This window comes from Ostrinia nubilalis, chromosome 23 (assembly GCF_963855985.1).
Source record: "Ostrinia nubilalis chromosome 23, ilOstNubi1.1, whole genome shotgun sequence".
Lineage (NCBI taxonomy): Eukaryota > Metazoa > Arthropoda > Insecta > Lepidoptera > Crambidae > Ostrinia > Ostrinia nubilalis.
In genome coordinates this window covers 643,060-664,957 of record NC_087110.1, presented here as the reverse complement: position 1 = coordinate 664,957, position 21,898 = coordinate 643,060, and the positions used below count along the sequence as shown (strand labels likewise).

At 35.9% G+C, this 21,898-nt stretch overlaps 1 protein-coding gene and 2 long non-coding RNA genes across 3 annotated transcripts; all 3 read right to left on the bottom strand.

The window, feature by feature from the left end:
* Positions 1-5,071: 5,071 nt before the first annotated feature.
* LOC135083184 (uncharacterized) lies at positions 5,072-12,095 on the bottom strand. Its single transcript, XM_063977919.1, has 9 exons — positions 12,012-12,095; positions 11,603-11,807; positions 10,846-10,998; positions 10,176-10,236; positions 9,335-9,433; positions 8,032-8,129; positions 6,314-7,169; positions 5,401-5,478; positions 5,072-5,100 (listed from the first exon to the last, which is right to left on the bottom strand). The coding sequence occupies exons 1-9, from the start codon at positions 12,020-12,022 to the stop codon at positions 5,072-5,074; spliced, it is 1,590 nt and encodes a 529-aa protein (XP_063833989.1). The 5' UTR covers positions 12,023-12,095.
* Positions 12,096-12,537: 442 nt separating this feature from the next.
* On the bottom strand, positions 12,538-14,682 carry LOC135083325 (uncharacterized). Its single transcript, XR_010259576.1, has 5 exons — positions 14,573-14,682; positions 14,063-14,242; positions 13,391-13,543; positions 12,928-13,137; positions 12,538-12,744 (listed from the first exon to the last, which is right to left on the bottom strand). It is a non-coding gene; the product is annotated as an uncharacterized LOC135083325 (long non-coding RNA).
* A 1,140-nt stretch (positions 14,683-15,822) lies between these two features.
* LOC135083284 (uncharacterized) lies at positions 15,823-20,755 on the bottom strand. The gene is made up of 5 exons (XR_010259563.1): positions 20,471-20,755; positions 20,017-20,220; positions 16,622-16,771; positions 16,274-16,474; positions 15,823-15,962 (listed from the first exon to the last, which is right to left on the bottom strand). It is a non-coding gene; the product is annotated as an uncharacterized LOC135083284 (long non-coding RNA).
* Positions 20,756-21,898: the final 1,143 nt, after the last annotated feature.

Genomic DNA, 21,898 nt, shown 5'->3' with positions numbered 1-21,898 from the left:
AATGAATGCAAATTACATCTGGACTGCAGTAAGAATGCAGTGCATCCAGAGTTCGAAATTATCAAGATAATTACGCTATAATCATCGGATAATTATCAGATAACTATCAACAGTATAAAATACATTTGTCATATTATTTCATAATAAATTCTGATTGCGAATGTTGCTTTATGTTTTTGGTTGCTGATTCAGTGTCAAGTTATCCATCGCTAGTTGCATAAAGCTTAGAAAATAGATAAATATTTTGACGCTAGATAACTAGTGATCATTGTCTCATTGTGGAGCTAAATAGATAGGTTTTATAACTATCTACATATAAGAGAATAAATCCTCTTTAGTTGTTTTTTTTAATTAGGCAGAGAGCAGAGCTACTTTTCTTTTTCATGTTGACATGTGACAAGTGACATCTGACATGGTGTTAATAAAGTGAAAATTTTATTATTTTGGAAGATGAAAATCCCAACTAGTCCCAACTAATCCCAACTAATATTATAAATGCGAAAGTAACTCTGTCTGTCTGTCTGTTACGCTTTCCCGCTTAAACCTCGCAACCGATTTTGATGAAATTTGGCATAGAGATAGTTTGAGTCCCGGGAAAGAACATAGGATAGTTTTTGACCGGTTTTTGAAACAGGGACGCGCGCGATAAAGTTTTTCTGTGACAGACAAAATTCCACGCGGGCGAAGCCGCGGGCGGAAAGCTAGTGTATTATAATTTTAAAGGAATCGACAAGCTGATGAATTAACTTTAAATGTCGTTTCTCTGTTGTGATTCGTAAACAATTTCTGTGTGAATAGATGATAGAACATTTTTGAAAATATCACTACTTTACAAGAGCAACACATTGTTTCATTTTGCCGATCCCAGATAATGAATGAATAGACTAATAGTCTTATATACATAATATTGATTATACCGTATATTCACCACTAGACGCAAAGTGTATTTCCACGTTCGAAAACTTCGCTCGCGGACCAGACTATAGCATTAAGAGGTACTCACCGCCTCCTGAGACCAGCTCTGTTGGCGTTGATGAACTGCTCCTGACGTCTTAAAAGCTCGTCATCGCTGCTCCGCCGCGCCGGCCCGCCCATCATATCGTTTTCTATCTCTATTGTTGTGTTCTCTATAAACCTAAAACAATAACAGTTTTCAAAATTTCATTATAATCATATTATTACTTACTATGGGCCTCATAAGAAGGCTCAAGGTCACCCAAAGAGCGATGGAGCGTGCTATGCTCGGAGTTTCCCTGCGTGATCGAATCAGAAATGAGGAGATCCGTAGGAGAACCAGAGTGACTGACATAGCCCGCAGAATAGATAAAATCAAGTGGCAGTGGGCGGAGCACATAGCTCGAAGAGCTGATGGCCGCTGGGGCAGGAAAGTTCTTGAGTGGCGACCACGAGCTGGAAGACGTAGCGTGGGCAGGCCTCCCACTAGGTGGACCGACGATCTGGTGAAGGTCGCGGGAGGTACCTGGATGCAAGCGGCGCAGGACCGGTCTTTGTGGAAATCCTTGGGGGAGGCCTTTGTCCAGCAGTAGACGTCTTTCGGCTGAAACGAACGAACGAACGAACGAATCATATTATTATCAGCCACAGGACACCCACTGCGGATACATAGCAATCAAGGGATGTGTTTGTAAAAAACCAATAGAATATCTCTGATGGAAATGGAAAGGACACAAAGGAATCACGAACGAGTAGTGAGTGAAGTTGGCGCGCGTATTTTTCACCCGTTGTAAAAAAATATTCGTTATGGAAAGAAGAAAAAAATTATTGCGTGTGGTGCGCTAAATGGCGACACACTTGTAACAGTCAGCCCTATCGCATCGACACAGTTTTATACCGATCACTGACACAAGTCAAACGAAACGGTGCTATAGATGACCCACGCTGAACTGTCCCACCAAACTCAATGACAGGGGGGCGCTACCATCGTTCAACTATATGGTTTCCAACATGGCAAAAATCTGAACCAGCGATCCGGTATTGACGGTGGCGCCCCACTGTCAATGTCATCGACAGGACAGTCCAGTATTTTGGAACTATACCGTGCTAGACTGTGAGACAAACTAAATTACACCATATTGTCGACGACAATGAGTAGGCATTTTTATAAATACCATCGCGAAAAAAAATTTCATTCTGTGCCAATAGGTACAGTCAACGGCACGTCACAGTGGCCACTTGTGTAAATGTAATAAGATCCAATTTGCAACAAAAATGTATAGTAGCCAGAAGAATCTTATGTTTACCTCTGTGGCGAACGCCTCTGGAACTTTCTGTTGGCGGCTCGAGCGAGAGCGTTGCGTTGCTCCGCTATGAACCGCTCCGCTGCGTCATCTATGTCTTTCACTGGGCCTGCGGATAGTGATACAATGAGGATTGTTATTTATTTACACATATAAACCTATCAGGAACATATTCTTTTGTACACACCCCAGGTCCAGTCGAGGGAATGCTAGGCTAAATAAAAGCCAACTTCGCAAACAACGGTATATTGTTCCAAAGATAGTCGATTTCATACAAACAGACTTTACTATACAGGGTGTTAGGTAAATGGGTATATGAGCCGAGACCAGCCCATGTTAACATACTCATATAAATACTATAGTGGTGTCAGAAAGTCTGGGAAAGGTACCATTATTGAGTAATCAGCTGATTCAGTTTTTGTCGCCAAATTGCGTCGTGACACCCCTGAAAATTAATAGTACGACAAACTAGCGTAGATAAAACAAATAACAGAATTCATTATAATTTTCTGCCTAAAAATTTGTCTCTGAGAGGCAAAAACCTTAAGCAATCCCCCAGGAAAATCAGTCCATCTAAAAAGATTTAGCACAAGTCAAATACCCCCTTACCTTATTTGATTCGATTTGGATTTTGGATAAGTAAAAGTAAACAAAGTGGTCAAGAATTAATTTTACTTCATAGACATACTTATTAAAATAAACTGAATAATCAGGACCGTTCATTGTGGACGTCATTCGGCTGAAATGAATGAACGAACGAATCATTAAACTTGATAACTTTGATTAAGGAAAATGAGACATTGTAGGACAATCATTTAAATTTTATCATCGTAAATCACGATATTGTGTACTAAAAATACCTTAGGCATTAAAGAAATGTGTCCAACGCACTGTTTAATCTTTGAAGGACAACGAAATGTCTTTTGTTGACGAACAACGGAACCGGCACGTGTAGTGCGAGTGAGACGCAAGACGTATCGCACGGCGGCTTTCACTTGCAAGAAAGAGTCGGAAGATCATCGCGGCGCAGGAGTAGGATGTGTAAGGAGGTGACATTGAAGGCAAAAAATCGATTAAGATTTTTCACGTGTTCAATAATAAATCGTTGAAGGATTTTTTTTCTACAAATAATCAATTTAGGTGCCATTAATTCATTTCCAATCATTAATGGAGACGACATGTGGTTGGGGTTAAGTTTTCATTTCATGATTGACTAATGAAGGTCGAGGTGCCGTAATTACAATCCAGTTGGTCAGTACAGTAGTCTTGCCGATTGTCTATCAATAGCCTATCGAAAGACCACCCAATCACTCATACTATCGTTAATAAAATATCATATTTTCTAAGAAAAATAACAGCGTTTATCGCAAATTTAGCTAAAACATTTCCAAAAGCATGGCAGATTACGGTTTTCTTAATTTACCAAATAAAACTGTGTTGTTTTTTTTTCAATGTCTTCTATCAATGCAATGGTATCGTTAAACTAATTTAGACCCATCGATAGTATGAGCGATTTCAGGTAGGTAGGATCTATCAATTAATCGATAATTGATTTTAAGACATTCCTATTGATTACTCAGATGGTTTTCAAACAATTTGATATTTTAATCGATTTTTTGTAATATCAATATCGATTACCGATTTTATGGAAAAAATAATGACCCCGCACTAGTTGCACCGCGACATGCGGCCATGTTTATTTGTTTACATTATTTTGTCAGTAAATAATTTGCGTTCGTTGCGATGTTTTGTTGTTGACGTTCTGGATAATTAGATATTCAAATAGCTAAGTAATACAGTGAAATTATGGTGATGTGTGTTAAGTGGTGTTGGTGCAATAGGACTTTGTGTCTTCTTTAGTGTGATGAACGATTTATGTCCGGGAGACCTTCCGTTCCACGATGCCTTGTATCTTAATGTTTTCGCGGGTGGGTGAATCGACACCACCATACCACCGAAGGGAGACCCGGAGATCCCGTTCTTGAAAATAGGATTTCACTACAAGAACCTACCCGGTCACTTGAAAGCGTGGGAAGGTGAATTAAGTGAGTGGATGGATGTGATAGATGTGTTGCGATTCGTTTTGTGAATTAGAGTGAAGTGTTACCCCCTGAATACCTTGGATTGCTTGCAGAGTCAATAAAAAGAGGTACCTAAGTGAAGAATTGGTTCAAAAGTAATAATAAAAGTGGGCGGTGCCGACTCGCGTCAAAATTTGTGAATGAAATACCGTTTGACCACGTTTGACCTAGGAGGGAGTTGCGCGATCGTAGGGCTGTCCAAAAATTTAAATAATAATAATTTATTTAGTTTTGTATGGGAAAATATTTTTTATTAAATATTACGATATCCACTTTCTGACACCACTATAGTATTTATATGAGTATGTTAACATGGGCTAGTCTCGGCTCATATACCCATTTACCTAACACCCTGTATAAAGGGCCCTCCAAATACTTCACTTGCGAGAGCTAAGTAAGCACAGCGCCATCTATTGGTAGTTTTACGAACTTTGTTCTTGTAAACACTTGTACATCTTTTGTCAGATAATTTGACATTTAAGGGCTACTACAGGCCTACATCACACAAAACAAACCAAGAAATACATATTTAATAATAATGAAACCTGTTTAAATAAACAACTGCATTTGAATGGTTAATTAATAATATTGTTTCTACTACTTTCTACGCGCATGCTAAATGCTAATGCATGCTATATAGATTAAAGATTAAGATGCATGATATAATACAATTAAAGTTGGTCTGTTACACAGGCTAAATAACTTATTTTTATCTCCTTTTAAACCTGTAATTCAGATATTCAGTTTCAATACTAAAATACCTACACCATAATCATAAAGGTTTAGTTGAAAACAGAAATCAGACAGGCAAGAGTTACTTTCGCATTTCTAATATTAGTACAGAAGTAAAATAAAAGAGGAATTATAGTGAGCAAATCATAAAAAAATTTAGTTCCTTCAATAACAAAGTCAGAAAGTTATCAACAATCAAATAACGTGCTAAATACAAGGAAAAACATTCAATCAACAGCAAACAAAAACTACAACACACAATGCAAACAAAACTACACTACACACGGCAAATTGTAGTGAACAACAATAACTACACACTACAAATTTACCGAATTTGCTCTCCAGGGTTGGACTCGGAGGCGGGGACTTTTGGATCCTCGTGGGAATGTATGCTGGCAGCCCGGTTACTGAGCATACAGAAAATTTTCTTTACACTTGACCACAATAGGCTAGATGATAAATTTTCAATTAATTGTCCGTCTCAGACAGATAATTAGAAAATATTAGACTCATATTTTTTATTTTCTTTCATAATTAAATAATAACAATGCTACATTGAGTTGAAATGGCGCGATACGTCACGCTTGAGTAGATTTTGTACTCAAAAGTGACGTCACGCGACATTTCAACTCAAATAATACTGTAATTATTCAATTATATAAAAAAAATAAAAAAAATATGTCAAAATTTTTTTCATTACCTGTCTGACGGACTAAATAGAATTTAGATTTGATTACCCAGTCATCATCCCTATTCATACACATCTTAGTGAAAAATCCTCAAAAAATAAACAAATTTTATTGTTGTAAATAACATTTCTTAGCGGTAAACTAAATTTAAATTAACAACTTGAAAAAATGGAAATGCCTAAGGCGGGAATTAAACCCACGACCTTTCCGCTTGGCGGTAGGCAGTTCGATTTTTTCAAGTTGTTAATTTAAAATGTTTCTGTTATTACAACAAAATATGTGATAACCTACTCTATAAAGTATATTGGGATATAATAGCACCATTTTACTCTTTGCTTAGTGTTTTAGTTAAAACTGTGAGATATGGCATTATTTTTGATGAAGAAGTTAATAAGAACATGCTCACTAAAATAGCTGTAGGTCCCCAAAAATTCGCCTCTATCACCTCTATGTCAATACATCCTGTTTATTTACGATATTTTAATAACTTCACGAATCTTAGGCTGGCTGTGTTATGATCAGGATAGTTAAAATACTAAGCAAAGAAACTTACCCTCAACAGGATGTGTGAAATTCCCTTTGAAGTGTGGATTGATAAGCACTTTCTTCCCTGCTAAGCCTCCAGGCGGCAACAGAGGCGGCAGTTGTACCGGCAGCATGATCACCTCCTGTTCACGTTTGGGCACAAACTTGTTCACACTGTCCACTTTGTTCACACTGTTCACAGACACCGGCACGTGCTGACGTATCGTCACTTGAGGTATATGACCTGCCCCGGGCATTATTTCGCGCACTGGAGGCCCGAAAGGCCTCGGATTGAAGTTAGGTCTGAAGAACATGGGCCTCGGCTCGAAGTTAGGCCGAAAGTGCGGCTCTTCTGGGCGAAATTGGAAGCGCGGGCCGAAAGGACGAATGTCGGGTCGAAAGTCCGGCATTAAGGGGCGTTCCGGCGATATTTCGGGACCCATCTGAGGCGGCATGTGCGGATCGTGACGTAACTCCGGTCGCATTTCTGGCGGAAAGTCCGGGCGAATCTCTGGCGGGAAATCCGGGCGCATATCTGGGCGCATATTCGGACGACCTTCAGGCCTCATATCCGGACGCAAGTCTGGCCTCATATCCGGGTGCATATCCGGACGCATATTCGGATTCGGATGAACTTCAGGGCGCATATCCGGCCTCATATCTGGACGCATATTATCAGGTCTCATATCCGGCCTGGTGTCTATGCGAATATCCATCACTTCCGGACGTATTTCAGGTCTAACTTGATGGATTTCCGGACGAATCTCAGGCGGCACGTCCGGTCGCATCTCGTGGCGCATTTCGGGCCGGATATCCGGCCGAACCTGCGGCGGGGAGGAGCGTATTTGTGGAGGGGGGAACGATGGTCGCTGGTTGAAGTTGCCCTGTGAATAAAAATCCTGTTAGGTTAGGTATTTGTGAAACGTAGTGATCAACGTACACGGACCGCTCTTGCAGTCACGAAGAAATTTCCCGCCCGAAACTGGCGATACTATAGTCTGGTCTGCGAGCACGTAGAATTTTGTCCAATGACCCCAAGCTACCCATCCTTATCGCTCGCGCGTAATTATGTTGCTGTCGCGCTCGCACACTCACTGCGGGCGCCCGTCGCACAGTCGCGACAGCAATATAATTACGCGTGAGCGATAAGGATGGGTAGCTTGGGGTCATTAGACAAAATTCTACGTGCTCGCAGACCGGGCTATAGCTGCTTCAAGCTGTCAGTGTATGGCAGGTCAAAGTGACGCCGATGTAAAGGTCATTGCACACTTATCAACCCGGAAAGGGATCAACACCGTATCACCTTTCGCCACGCTGTCAACCGCGAGGCGAGGCGTTTACGTTACGGTGCGGATAAGTGTGCATTGCAGTACGAAGTTTCATACAAAGAATACTGACCGCCTAGAGTTGATACGGTTACGATCCCTTTCCGGGTTGATAAGTGTCATCATCAACAGCCCTTTACAGTCCACTGCAGGACTATGAGCCTCCTCCACTATAGTGGAGGGTTTTGCCATAATCCCCACGTTTGGCAGGCGGGTTGGAGATCGCAGTTTAAAAGATTGATGTTTGTGCTGCTGCCCGTTCTCTGTTTGATGTGTAGTCCCTAAGTCGCCTCTTACGACACCCTTGGGAAGAGTAGGGATTGGTGACAAATGTATTCTACTCTGCCGTCACCACACGGCTAATAAGTTGATAAGTGTGCTTCGTCCGAATTAGAAGACGAAGACTGTAATTTAAACTTACCCTGTGCATGTTGTTGCGTCGATAAGGGTGCTGCGGCCTCAACTGTGGGTTACGCCACGTGGTGCGACCGCGGCCGCCGCGCGGTATCACCACCTTATCTGCAATCGGGTAAGGTTCGAATAACTAAAAGTGTTATTTGTTGACTATTCTACCTAAATGTCGTTAGGTAAGTGGGTCGTTAGGTAAGTGTCGTTAAATAAGTGTTAATTTCAATTAAACTTATTGTATAAATAAACTGAAGTCTATATAGGGTCTAATCCTACTAATATTTTAAATGCGAAAGTTTGTATAGATGTCTGGATGTTTGTTAGGCGGTTATCACACTGCGCCGCGCTCCGACGCGGTACGCGGGACGACAGATTTAATCATTGTATGTGTTATGTATGTATAGTTATGCACGTATGTAGTTAGACTCGCAGTTACGCCGCTGGGCGCTAATAAATCAGTTTACGTTCAACCGCTGTCTTATTGCTACGTACCTATCTGTATGCAAGTACCTCAGTTTGAGAAAACACGCGCGGCACTTCACACTGACAACGCGTCCGCGCGCGTGATTCTTTATATGAAAATCACGCGCTCCGCGGCGGAGCGCGGCGCAGTGTGATAACCGCCTTACTCTTTCACGCAAAAACTACTGAACGGATTTTGATGAAACTTCACCACACATAACCCTGAATAACATATAGGCTATAATTTATGACGATCTGTAACAAATTAAATTCGGTCTCATTTCTGATTCGATCTCGCAAAGAAACCAAGCATAGCTGTAAGTTATTAATAGACTTTTTAGAATGTTTCCTACACTATTATGAGTACAAAATAAATTAAGTTTTAGAAACAAATTTTGTTTAAACTCATTAGAGATGGGTTATTAATTACTCCCTTCATACTTCAACAGGCTTAGGACTGTCAACTTAAAAGTTGGCGTTTTTAAAAGATATCAATTTCATAAAAATATTTACATATTTTTTTATTTTTTTAAATGTATTTACATGAATATGGTTTGACTACGTTTGTGTGCGTTTGCTTCGTCGCGCTCAAATTTGTTTGGTCAGACAGAGACGGAGTGAATCTCTACGTTCGCACATAAGCTTAGCGAGAAATACTCGGTGCGCGTAATACACGACTACGGATTACGCAATAATAACCTCTATTACTTTGATGGTAGGGTCGGAAATCGTGTAATTTATAGAATACTAGGTGGATCAAGTATTTAAAAAATTGGAATGGGTGCCGCTTAGTACTGTAAAATACCTAGTGTGTGGATCTGTTCTAGTAAATACGTCTCATCTCTAAAACTCACCCAAACTGTCCGGGATGTCCCGTATCTGCGGCAAGCGCTGCGATCCGGGAGTGCGCTCCGATGTGAACCTCTCCCGGGGAATGATGTGGATCTCCCCATCTAACGCAAAATAATGGATAACATTAGCAAAGAAAACATACAAGGCGAATAGAGACATATAAAAAATACCCTTATGTCCAAAGGGTACTACAAGGTTCGAGACTATTGATGACAAGGATGCGTGGTCAGTTCAGTCTGCGCATATTTGATGTACTCGAATTTGGCTATTCTTACCGTTAGATAATTCCTGGCAATTAGTGGTGACTGAGTTTGTTCCGGCGTTTCTTCTCAGCACTTGCCATATGTTTGTCTCGAAGCGCTGGTAAGGCCCAAAAGATAAGGAGACATGTAAAGTGCCCCATAAGGGCTACCTTTTCTTTTTTATTTTTTAATACATTTTGACGTTCATAAGTGCCTAAACTGAATAAATATTTTTGATTTTGATTGATTTTGATTTTGAGAGAATCTCCTTTTTTAGAGTGAGTTATTAAATAAAATTGCCAAAAAAGGATTTTATTACCATAAAAACTCATAAAACCCATTTATTTCTGCCAATAGGCTTTTAAAAAGCACTTTTACACGTCCCAGTATTAACACTACCACTGCTTCGGGACAATAAATAGCACTGGCCCAGTGCTGAGAAGAAGCAGCGCAAGAAACTCAGTCACTATTAAAGTAAAGTAGTAACTTCGCCAGCCAGACTAGGACGTATGTTCTGATAAAATATTAGACTGCAAAAAAACTACTAAAAGAAAACTTAATTCTAATAATATTCAAAATTTTGATGAAAACTTACACTTACTTGATGCATTTGGTGGCATATCGGATGGCACGATCTGTGGAGATTCCAATGGTGCTGCAGGCTGCAGGAGAAAACAAAATCATTGATACAAGTAATTACAAGGATAAAGTTTTATTCTTGGAAATTATTAGAATTGGAAACTAATGCCCTTATTCACAAACGATGCTTACAAGTGAAGCAGAAAATCGAAAGCACAGCGTTGAATAGAGCTCTGTGATTGGTTCGTGTCACCCTGTACGTCCACGCGCACGGTGAGAGCTCATAGTAATGTTTGTGAATACGGGCGTAAGATACGTACAGGCAACAGCAAACCAGACTCCATATTTCTGTTGCAAAATAGCTTCTATTACAACGACATAAGATGCCACCGTGTTAAGTTTGATGTGCTAAAGTCTATACATTCAACACCGTGGTACTTCTTGTTTCTTAAAGTGACCTTCCATCCAGTCAGATAAGTTTATGTTACAACTTATGCATTTTTAATAGACACTTTTGCTCAAAAAAGTTAATAACCGAGAATCTAGCTAGGAACTGTAATAACTCTATTATCATAATAATTATGCCAAAGAATATAATATTAGTTTATTTATTTATTTGAGCACCAACAATGTTAGATTACACACAATAATAATAAAATATGTTCAGTACCAAAATATTAATTAGTACTTACAATAGCTGGTGGCACTACAGCATGTTCAATCTCATACGCCGGGGGCTCGTACGGAGCGTACGTAGAGTGGTCCGGGATCGGAGTGTTGGGGATCTCCACGGTTATGTTGGGCACTACGCACTCCGGCTCCACCCCAGGCTGATATGGAAGCGGCTGCGGATATAACATAATGTTATTAATTGTGTTATTTGTTATGTAAGTCCTCGAGAGCTACAGCCGACAAACTGTTGCACAGTTTGGCAGATCTGATTAAATTGTAAATGTACTGTTACTTGTAAAGATAAGAACAAATAAAATAAAATAAGTAATATATTTCATTTAAGAGTTCTTTTTATACATTTTTATCACCATAAATTATTTTTGTACCATTTTCCTCTAAGATAAGTATTATGGACTTAAATGTATTTTTTTTACATTTAAGTCCTGAAAACATAACTTATGTGGGTTTCTTCTGTTCAAAAAAATACCACAATTTAGCAAAATAATACCACAACTAAATTCACTTTGCTGTGGTATTTTTTTAAACTTTCAAGTTGGGAATGTTATGTACCCAAGTTAGTGGTTTTGGCAAAAAGCTAATTATTTCTCTTTATTTACACTTCTGATAATATGCAGTTAATCAAAAAATACCAACAAGATGAGTAAATGCAATCTAAAATGGGATAATATTGTTTTGATTTCACAACAAAGTGAAACTCACAAGACTACCATAGAAAGGTTAATAAATTAGCACTGTGTGTGAATAGATTTAACTAACCTGCGCACCATAGTCCATGCCATGACTAGGATATTCTGGAGACACAAGATCTGGGCCAGCCCCATAAGTAGGACCTACCGACGCTGGGACATTTTGCGATGAATTACTTTCGTAGTCGTCAGCAAGGAGTTGCTCCTCCTCCTCGTTGCCAAGATTGTAGTCGGCAAGGCTATGATCACCCAAATCGTCGCCTAGCAAGTCTTCACTGCAAGTAAATAGCAAAAAAACTTTTAACCAAACACATGTGACGCATAAAATTTAACATGACTTTTTGACGACCTATCCAACGCAAATGTGTAAACATATGTCACAACTCTTTTTTCAGATAGTAAACTAGCGATAAAACATATTTTTAAACGATAAATCACACTAAAAATAATGAAAATATACAAATAATCGGGATACTAACTTGTCCGACATGTTGACAAAATTATTTTTGTCTTGTCAGTATTTTTTTTTTGTTCACTCCACCTTGTCTATGGTTTCAAGCGCTCGGACACAGATAATAAACACATACACACAACTTTCAAAAACACAATTCAGATGGCGCATTGATCGCCTTTCACAATCACCCCTTTAACCCTTAACACTCTAAAAGGAAGGATAAATATAATTTTATAATTTTTCATTGTTTTTGGACACTAATGCAAGTGATTATGGTTAAAAAAAACATAACCCTCCTGCTGGCGCAGTCGATTAATAAGGTGCGAACTTTATTCGTTCTGTCTTGCTTGTGTAATAGGTACCTTTCCGATATAAATACATAGGTACAGTGCGTGCGAGTCTTCATAAAGTGCGTACACTTATGAAAATGGGTGTAACTAGATCCATTTTTATTTTAGGAAAACATGTAAAAAAATCTGAGATTTTTATTAGTTACTTATAACTTTTAAACTAAGAGGTATACAACTACGGCAATAAATAATAATAAAATGTTACTTTTTGAAATAATCAGTATTTATTTGATTTTCTCCAAATAATGCCCATTATTTTGGTTTTTATTACTTTGTATTATTCTCCATCGTATTATTTTTATAACATCTAAATCACAACGTTTGTTAAGAGCGTTGATAGTAATTTAATTTCTTCTTCTTTTTGCATATCTCATAGATCAGGCACGATGCGAAAATTACGCCGACAGCCTGAAATCAAAAGTTGTTTTTCATCCCAAGTTTTATTTTTAAACTTTAAAAAAATATTTTTCAAAGTTGTTTTTAATGTAGAAATAGGAGAGGAGATGACAATGCCTGAGAAAAAATCCATATTTAACTTAAGAAGGTAGGTAAGTAGGATTTTTACAATCAATATTGAAGAATAAAATTTACCTCGATGATTATTATAGCCAAAACAGCATAGAACACTGCATCAGATATTGAATTAAGTAATTTCATTACAGCTTTTACACATCCATCGTAGGCGTTTTCTTTGGAACATAATTCGAACTCGGAGGATTCTGGCAGAGGACAGCAAGTTATTGATAGTGTCATATTAAGTTTTTCATACGATTCTGCACCCGTCGTTCCGCAACATTTAAGCTGGATGATGAGATATTTCATTATTTAATTTATCATCAACATTTTATCAATAAAAAGAAACCAATTTGATAAAATATTAAATGCCCGTTTTTAGCATCAATCCCTAATTTTTAAGTGACCCACATAACACATGAGAACAGGAATTCTGTTTTCAAAAGGGTCAATTAAAAATTATCGATTGATGATGACAACGGGCATTAATAAAATTGTAAGGTAAGTAGATCTTATATTTTCTTTTCAACCATGCACTCACCACACTTTCCATTAAATAAAATGATTCTTGTGAGTGAGGGTCACTAAATATTTCATTGAGTGCATCTTTTACTTCTTCTTCGATCAGTGACTGACGTATTTCTACAACCACATAAATCTTAGCGGATAGTAATATTGTCATAAACAATGTAAACTGAAACAAACGATCATTTTACAAAATAATAAGTAAGTACTTATGCTATTCCTACAATTTATTCACCCAAATTTATTTGAGAAATGTGTGCATCATAAGTCTTGAAAGTATAAAACAAAGTTCTTTTTACATAAATAGGATTTGATAAAAATATTATGCGCTCACAATATTTTACGACTCAAAGTAGGTAAGAAAGAATCAAAATAAATTAATTTATACAGACGACAGCGCATTAAGGTAAACACTGTGACATTATTTATTATTATTTAGACTGTTTAAATAGGTTTTTTTGCAATAAATGTAGGACTTTTTAGTCTTCATGTCCCAAAATTGAACGTTGAGCTGGCATCATAGGGTGGACAAGATCATAGTTACCGTATGAAAAATAAGAAAAAAAAATTTTTAGTAAGAAAAATAATTTTAAGATAGATTTTTCTTATTTTTCCTAAAGTATTCTGACCTTGTCCACCCTATGGCGCCGGCTTATCGTTGAATTTTAGGACACGATGTATAACTTACCACTAAAAGAAGGTATGTTTTTTCTGTGATAACTCCACAGCAGCCAAATAGGGCTATTAAAAACAAAAAGCATCCGCTGATGATGAACCATAATGATAAATAATTCAGTTCATCTTTGTTCGAGACATCAAATTGAGAGATGACCAGTGCACCAATCGCCAAAATTCCAATACCCAATATCTGAAAGTTCAAACCAAACGTTTTCAAACAAAATAAATATGTACTTACCTATTACTTAATTAATATGTTTAAATCAAGTATGAATGAATACTTATCCTACACTACTTTGAATTGAAGGGATGAAAATGATTTACATTATATTAATAGGTCGTAGTAAATAGTTAAAATAACTTCAAATTAAGTACACACGTTTATTCAAACTAGCGTTTGTTTGATTGGATTGAATTTTGAAATTTAACCAATCATCGAACTTGAGACTGTCCGAGTTGAAATCATGACTGCCTGAATACTTGTCTTAATAATATTATTAATGTCACCTTTTATACTTACAGAGTATAAAGAATTTACAGCAAACAAAATATATTTCACAATATTGATCACACACCCCATGTTCCCACTGCACTTTCATGAAACTAAAAATCGTTTGATAGTTCGTAATAAATTGTAATCACTATCTCTGCCATTATCACGGCAAAGTAAGGGTTACTCATCTATACATAAAGGATGTTCATCTAATAATAAAGTGATTCCCCGAATACATACTTATTGTAACCATAACAACAAAAAAGAAAACATTTTTGCAAGATACAAAAGTCCTTTAAAAAGTTAACACACTCAATTAATATGTAAAGTAATAAAAATATACTATACTACCAACATAATTAATTTTTATAGAGTTTTTGAGAAGTTCATGAAGAGAATGAGTATAAATTAGGAGAAGCAAAAATCAATAACATCGGCATGGTATCTACCAGTAAGAATAGGGGTAAGTACCCCTATAATTTAACTAAACAGCATTATAAAACCTAAATAACTTAAAAATAAAATAATATAGACAATAGACATTGCCATACGAAAATCTCATTTTTTTATTATTATTTTTATGCCATGAGATTCTGGTAGAATACCTATAACCTAGTTTTGATCAACGAACATCATCATGTTTTATTAAAACTTTGCCAAAATTATTTTTGTTTAAACGAACATTCCAGTAGTCATAATAATTATAAGCTTTTTATACCCTGCTGTATCTAGATATTCGTTTCTGAATAATGGAAAAACATAACAATGCAATTAGTAACGACTTATCGCTACTAAACGTAAATATTTGCATTTCTAGATAATTTGAAGTAGGCACTTACGGTGCCATAATATATTTTGTGGCCCTAGATTACCTTACCTACCTGTAGTTTTGATAGGAGCCATTGAAAGCTGGGCAATGGGTAATTCACTGTCACGGTGTGCCAAGATATTTGCAGGTACACTGAAAATAATGTTTGGTTACTGTTTACACAACAAAAGTGACCACCAAACACTTTGGTTACGAGGAACAAAATGTTGTGTAAATAATTCTGTAGTGAGCTAGACTTAGTTTGGTTATAGTTAACACTTAGTTCGATGGTCACTTTTGTTGTGTAAGCAGTAACTAAACATTTTTTTCAGTGTAAAAGGTAAAGATCGCCGTTAAACTAAAATCATAAAAAATACGGACTACCTATTACTTCCTTGTTGAATGTCCTAGTTAGTAGGCATAGAAAATAAAACTTCTTTTATTTATTTTAATAGAAATTTAATGCTATCATTTTTAATCCAATGTTGGTCCCAAGCGGGTTATCAATTATTATTATATCAATAGTCATAAGGATGTCAATAATTATTTTTATTTTCTCCCTGCATTTAGGTCGCAGATCAGGCACGAAGCGAAAATCACGCCGACAGCCTGAAATCAAAAGCTGTTTTTAATCTCAAGTCTTATTTTCAGAGCTTAAAAATATCGTCATGTGATGTGATGTACATAGTTCAAGTAACGTAAAAGAGGACTATAAAACTACGAAAATATTTTGAAGCTAACTACTTAGTCTGTAGGTAGGTTGTATAGTCGAGTTCATTAATAATATTGGCAGTTCCAATGTTTCAAAATATCAAGAGTGATTATTACAGGTAAGTATTAATGAACTTTTTTGTTTGAAATAATTAACAATATAAAAACTTATCGTCTACCCCTTTCACAACAAAATAAATAATATTTACCTCGATGATTATAAATGTCAAAACAGCATAGTAGAGTGCATTAATAAATATTTTTAGGCATCCATTGTAGGCGTTTTCTTTGAAACATGGTCTTGGTCGGGTTCTGAAGAATTGCGTTTCGGTAGGGCAGCAAGTTGTTGGCAGTATTGTTATATTCAGTTTTTCATATGATTCCGAACCCATGGTCCCGCAACATTTTAACTGGATGGTAAGAATATATTTCAATTATTTACACGTTATTTACTAATACTGTAGTTTTACCCGATAAGTAATAATGGGCCATTACCAGACCCTCTTCAAGAATAAAAATAACAGTAAGTATTAGGTATGATTATGATGATTACTTACCCCACTTTCAATTAAATGAATTTGTGCTTTGGGATCACGTGCCAATGCATTATCCAGTTTACCTACGACTGATTCTTTGAACGTTGGGCTACATATTTTTACAACCACATAAATCTTAGCGGCCAGTAATATTGTCATAAATAACGCGAACTGAAACAAACAATCATGTTAGGTACTTACATGTACACACAGGTACATCTAAATCCCAGAAAACTAAAAAAGTAAAAACCAATTATTTCTGATCTGACCACAAGTTGCATAGTACAATCTACAGGATGTTAGGTAAATGGATATAATAATATGAGCCGACACTAGCCCATGTTAACATAATCATATAAATGGTATGGTGAAGTCAGAAATGGCAATGCCAGATTTTGTATGGAAGGTGGCGTCTTTTTTTTTTTCGCGCGGCCATCGACCAAACTTTGTTTGTTGATTACAAAATAGTGTAATAAACCAAACTTACTATGGCATGTATACCTCTAAACTCAGTCTGAACTGAGTTACGAGCATTAGAAGTTTGATGATTTTCATACTACATTTGCTTTTTGCACGCAAGTTTTGTAAGAAATTGCAACAAAATATTGCGCTATTTTTTTATTGAGCTGATTCTGCTGCATACTGATGTCTGGTATTTTGTTCACACATACAATGTCACTATTTTGTTGCAATTTCTTACAAAACTTGCGCGCAAAAAGCAAATATAATTATGAAAATCATCAAACTTCTAATGCTCGTAACTCAGTTCAGACTGAGTTTAGAGGTATACATGTCATAGTAAGTTTGGTTTATTACACTATTTTGTAATCAAAAAACAAAATTTGGTCGATGGCCGCGCGAAAAAAAAAAGACGCCAATTTCCGGAATTGTCTTTTGATAATTATCATCATTTTAATTTTTTTTTATTTTCATACAAAATAAATTTCATAAAATCCGATTTGTATGAAAGTTAAAATAATTAAAAATGAAGATATCAATTTTCTGACTTCACCATAATTACCATAAATGACCATGTTAACATGGGCTAGTGTCGGCTCATATACCCATTTACCTAACACCCTGTATATTGGAAATGATAATATTGATTGTGAATAATAATTATATTCTACCTTAACCATACAGTAGGTAACTACTTTATGCATAATATGTTACGGTTAATGTGATAAATTGAAAATTATGAATAATAACTGGTTATTGTGAATAATTACTGACAGTCGCGGTAAAAGTGATAAAATAATAACATTTAACAATGATTATTTAATAATTCAAGCTTAGTAGGTACTAACAAATAAAAGAGAACAACATTTTGTGTACGTGCTCTTGTACAGCCAAAATTTTTGAACGTTTTGATATCATAATTATAGGTATTAATATAATTTGGCATATGAGTTTGGAATGTTTCTTGCATAATATTACTTTTCCATGATGCCCATAACGTTTTGATTTAAAGTGTAAAATAGGTTAAGGTGCGGCGGGGCCGCTAAGCCGCCTATTTAGTTTTATACACACACACAAACGACCTCATATTAATCACATTTACCAAATCATGAGGTAATTATTCATAATAACCGGCGATTATGCATAATTTTCACATTTATTACATTGACCGTAACACAATACTGAATTGAGAATTTAGTCGTTTTAAAAACTTAACAAATTAATTATCAAAACTTTTCAGGAAGAAAATCATCAAAATAATGTAGGCTTACAGGAAACAGGATTCGTTGGTAACGTACATAGCTGGGCACCCTTAATCAAATAGTTAACTTCGTTAATCGTTAAACCGTTAATAAAAAAATTAACTTCGTTATACGTTAAAACGTTACATTTAGCAAGATTTAACGCAAGTTAACGTTAATCGTTAATCCGTTAACACACGAAAAAAAAATTGTATCCAAGGTTCAAATAATTTCGAAAGCTTGTATCGCGCACGGAACTTATTCCTCTTTTATGTTTGCGCTACAAGCTTTCGAAATTATTTGAACCTTGCATACAATTTTTTTTTTCTATTTAGTAACAACTGCATTTCAGAATAAAAGCTTGTTTTTAAAAAAGTATTTTATTATTATAATTTTATTTTACACTTTTTAGTAGTAGAATAAGAGCTAGTGAACGCCAGACCTACGTCATCTTATAAAAGCTGAAAGTTTGTCAGCGTATGCTCCCAATATAGGATAGAATGTTGGTGAATCATGAAGCTTGGGTCATCGTGGCTATAGCAGCTATCCTAAAAAAACTGTCAGTTGGAACTGTCAAAACTGTCTGGCTGATGAGGAAACTACTTCTTATTATTGCCCTAATATTTTATATAAAAATCAGCTTTTATGGTATACTCGTATGGTACATAAGCCTAACTTTTGCGGTGGCTTTTTCTGTATATTCAATAGACTGTAATTCTACTTACGTTATACCAAAAAATCTGATTTTTATGTTTAATATTTGGGCAATGATTAGAAGTTGTTTCGACATCAGCCACACAGTTTTGACAGTTCCAACTGACAGTTTTTTTAGGATAGCTTCCAAAGCAACGATGACCCTAACTTCATAATCCACCAACATTCTAACCTATACGTATTGGGAGCATACGCTGATAAACTCAGCTTTTATAAAATGACGAAGGTCTGGCGTTCACTAGCTTTTAGTCTAAAGTATCTCAATCTCAGAGCCTTGGTTCCATTACAATACAATTTAGCACCAAAATGCTCGAAAAGACAAATCCAACAAACCCAAACTCGATAACTTTCCACCATTTCGTTTAGGAATTCCTATGGCCACCTCCTGACTCCCATCATCAGGACCCTGGACATCATCTAGTACTAAAGTGCTCGAAAAGACAAATCCCACGAGCCCAAATTCGATGCGATGCCGCCGTTTCATTTAGGAGTTCTTATGGCCACCTCCTGACTCCATCATCAGACCAGCTTAATGGTACCATAACATTGCATTTTCATCGTACTTACATAAGTATACCAAATTTCAGCTCAATCGGTTGAGAACTGGTCTTAAATTCAGTTGCAAGATTTGTCCCACACATGCTTACAAGTGATGTCAATATAAAGCTTGTAAATAAATAAAAAAATATCATTTTTTATATAGTCTCGTTCTGGTTACAAAAACTGTTGTTTTGGGTTCTGGAAGTTCTGGAAGCCCGAACGTACTTGTCAGAACGCGTTTTTCTAGTATTATTCAGCGTGCCTGCTGTATCTTTTTGGTAAATAGTAAGTACTGGATTAACGATTAACGGACTTAGGATAATTTAACGGAAGTTAACGAGTCCGTTAACATTTTTTATGGTTAACTTACAAGTTAATCCGTTAATAGAAATGTTAACTTCGTTAATTAACGATTAACGGATTAACGAGTTAATGCCCAGCTATGGTAACGTAAGTACTTACCCCTAAAAGAAGACGTGGATTTTCTGCTATAACTCCACAGCAACCAAAAAGGGCTACAAAAAACAAAAAGCATCCGCAGACGATGACCACAATCGATACACCGCGATAAACATCCAGGGAATATTTGTGCGCGATCAATATCTCAATTTCAGACTGGTACGCCAGTAACAGTGCACCAATCGCTATTACTCCAATACCCAATATCTGAAAGTTCAAACAATTGGCATACCTACTTGCGTCTTTAAACAAAATTACAAAACAAATATTATTATGAAGATACAACTTAACAACACAATTTTATTACTTGATTTATAAAATACTCGTATATTAGAATAAAGTACTTAAGTTAATTTATGTAACTTTGCATTAATTTGGTAAATTAAGCGTTTAAGTACTGTCAATTTATTAATATTTATAAAATATGATATAAATGAACGTGGAGATTATTACTTACAGAGTATAACGTATTAACGGCAAGCAAAATATACTTCACTATAATATTATTAACTACACACCCCATTTTTATTTGAACTGCACTTTCGTGAAACTAAAAAGTACCAGTTACCAAGAGTTTCCAACTGTAAATAAATTAAATTAAGCTGATAGGGAAACGTTTAAATTATTATGATAATTATGGTTAAGGTTACTCATAAATAATAGGATGTTAACAATTCACGGAAAATAATAATATTCCTTATCTCACCACAAAATTACAAAATACAAACATTTCAGTAGGTAAGTATGTTAAAAAGACCACTAAAGAGTTAACGAATTAAATTAAACACTATAATAATATTATATTGTTTAAGATTTTATGAGTTAAGAATGTTTAATCAGTTAAAGTAAAGATTTATTATCTGTGATTTAGCTTAATGTAGTATACCTACCTACATATTTATTATAGATATAAACATTTAATAAAATGTTAAACTACTTAAATAATTTAAATAGGTATTTAGCATTAGGTATACCGTAGCCCCCGGTGACGAAGGTCAAGGTACCATATACAGGGTGATTTTGTAAACAGTATCCAATTTACTTAACTTATTTTTTTTAGTCGAGGTATTTTTCGCTAAAAAATATGTCTATTAAGCTTTGCAGTTACATACTATTACCTACTTATGTGAACGTATTTTTCTATGAACGAAGTAACTTAAATTATCCACGTGTAAAAATAATTAAATATGAAAAAATAATTTACTTATGTTTCCTTAACGTAAATCGATTAAGTTACTGATTCTGAGTCGCCACTAAAAATTTGGACACTGATTGCAAATACACCCTTTATGTACCTAAGCAAATGAATAGTCGTGTAGCACTAGCTTTACAGCCACAACTAAACTACGCACATTACCATTTTTGGGATTATGTTCTCTTGCGTTATTGGTATTTCGGACACTAATTTTAACGGTTAATTTGGTAATACTTAAATATTTCAAGGACAAAATCATACAACATTATTACAATATTAAGTACAATGGGAAATTCTAGGCTGAAGTATGTTTATGTAGGAAGTAAAAAAAAATATTCATACATTTTTTTTCTATATTACTATTACTTTAACACCTAAAACCTACCTAATCATAATCAGAAAACAATTTTGATCATCACGTTTTGGATCTTCCAGGTACAAGGTAGGGCAAGTTAGATGCAAGCAGCACGGCACTAAAGAAATATTATTTAAAACTGCCACGCGGTCTCGTGCTAGATGAGAGTCTTAAGGCCACCTTCGGAACGCATGGTAAGTAACTTGCTTCTGATCGTTGTAAGTTGTAACTTCCTACTTTTTTATATTTTTAAACCGGCAGACAGTGGTAACTGAGTTTGTTGAGGCCCTTCTTCTCAGCACTTACCAAATGTTTATCATCAAAGTATGAGACAT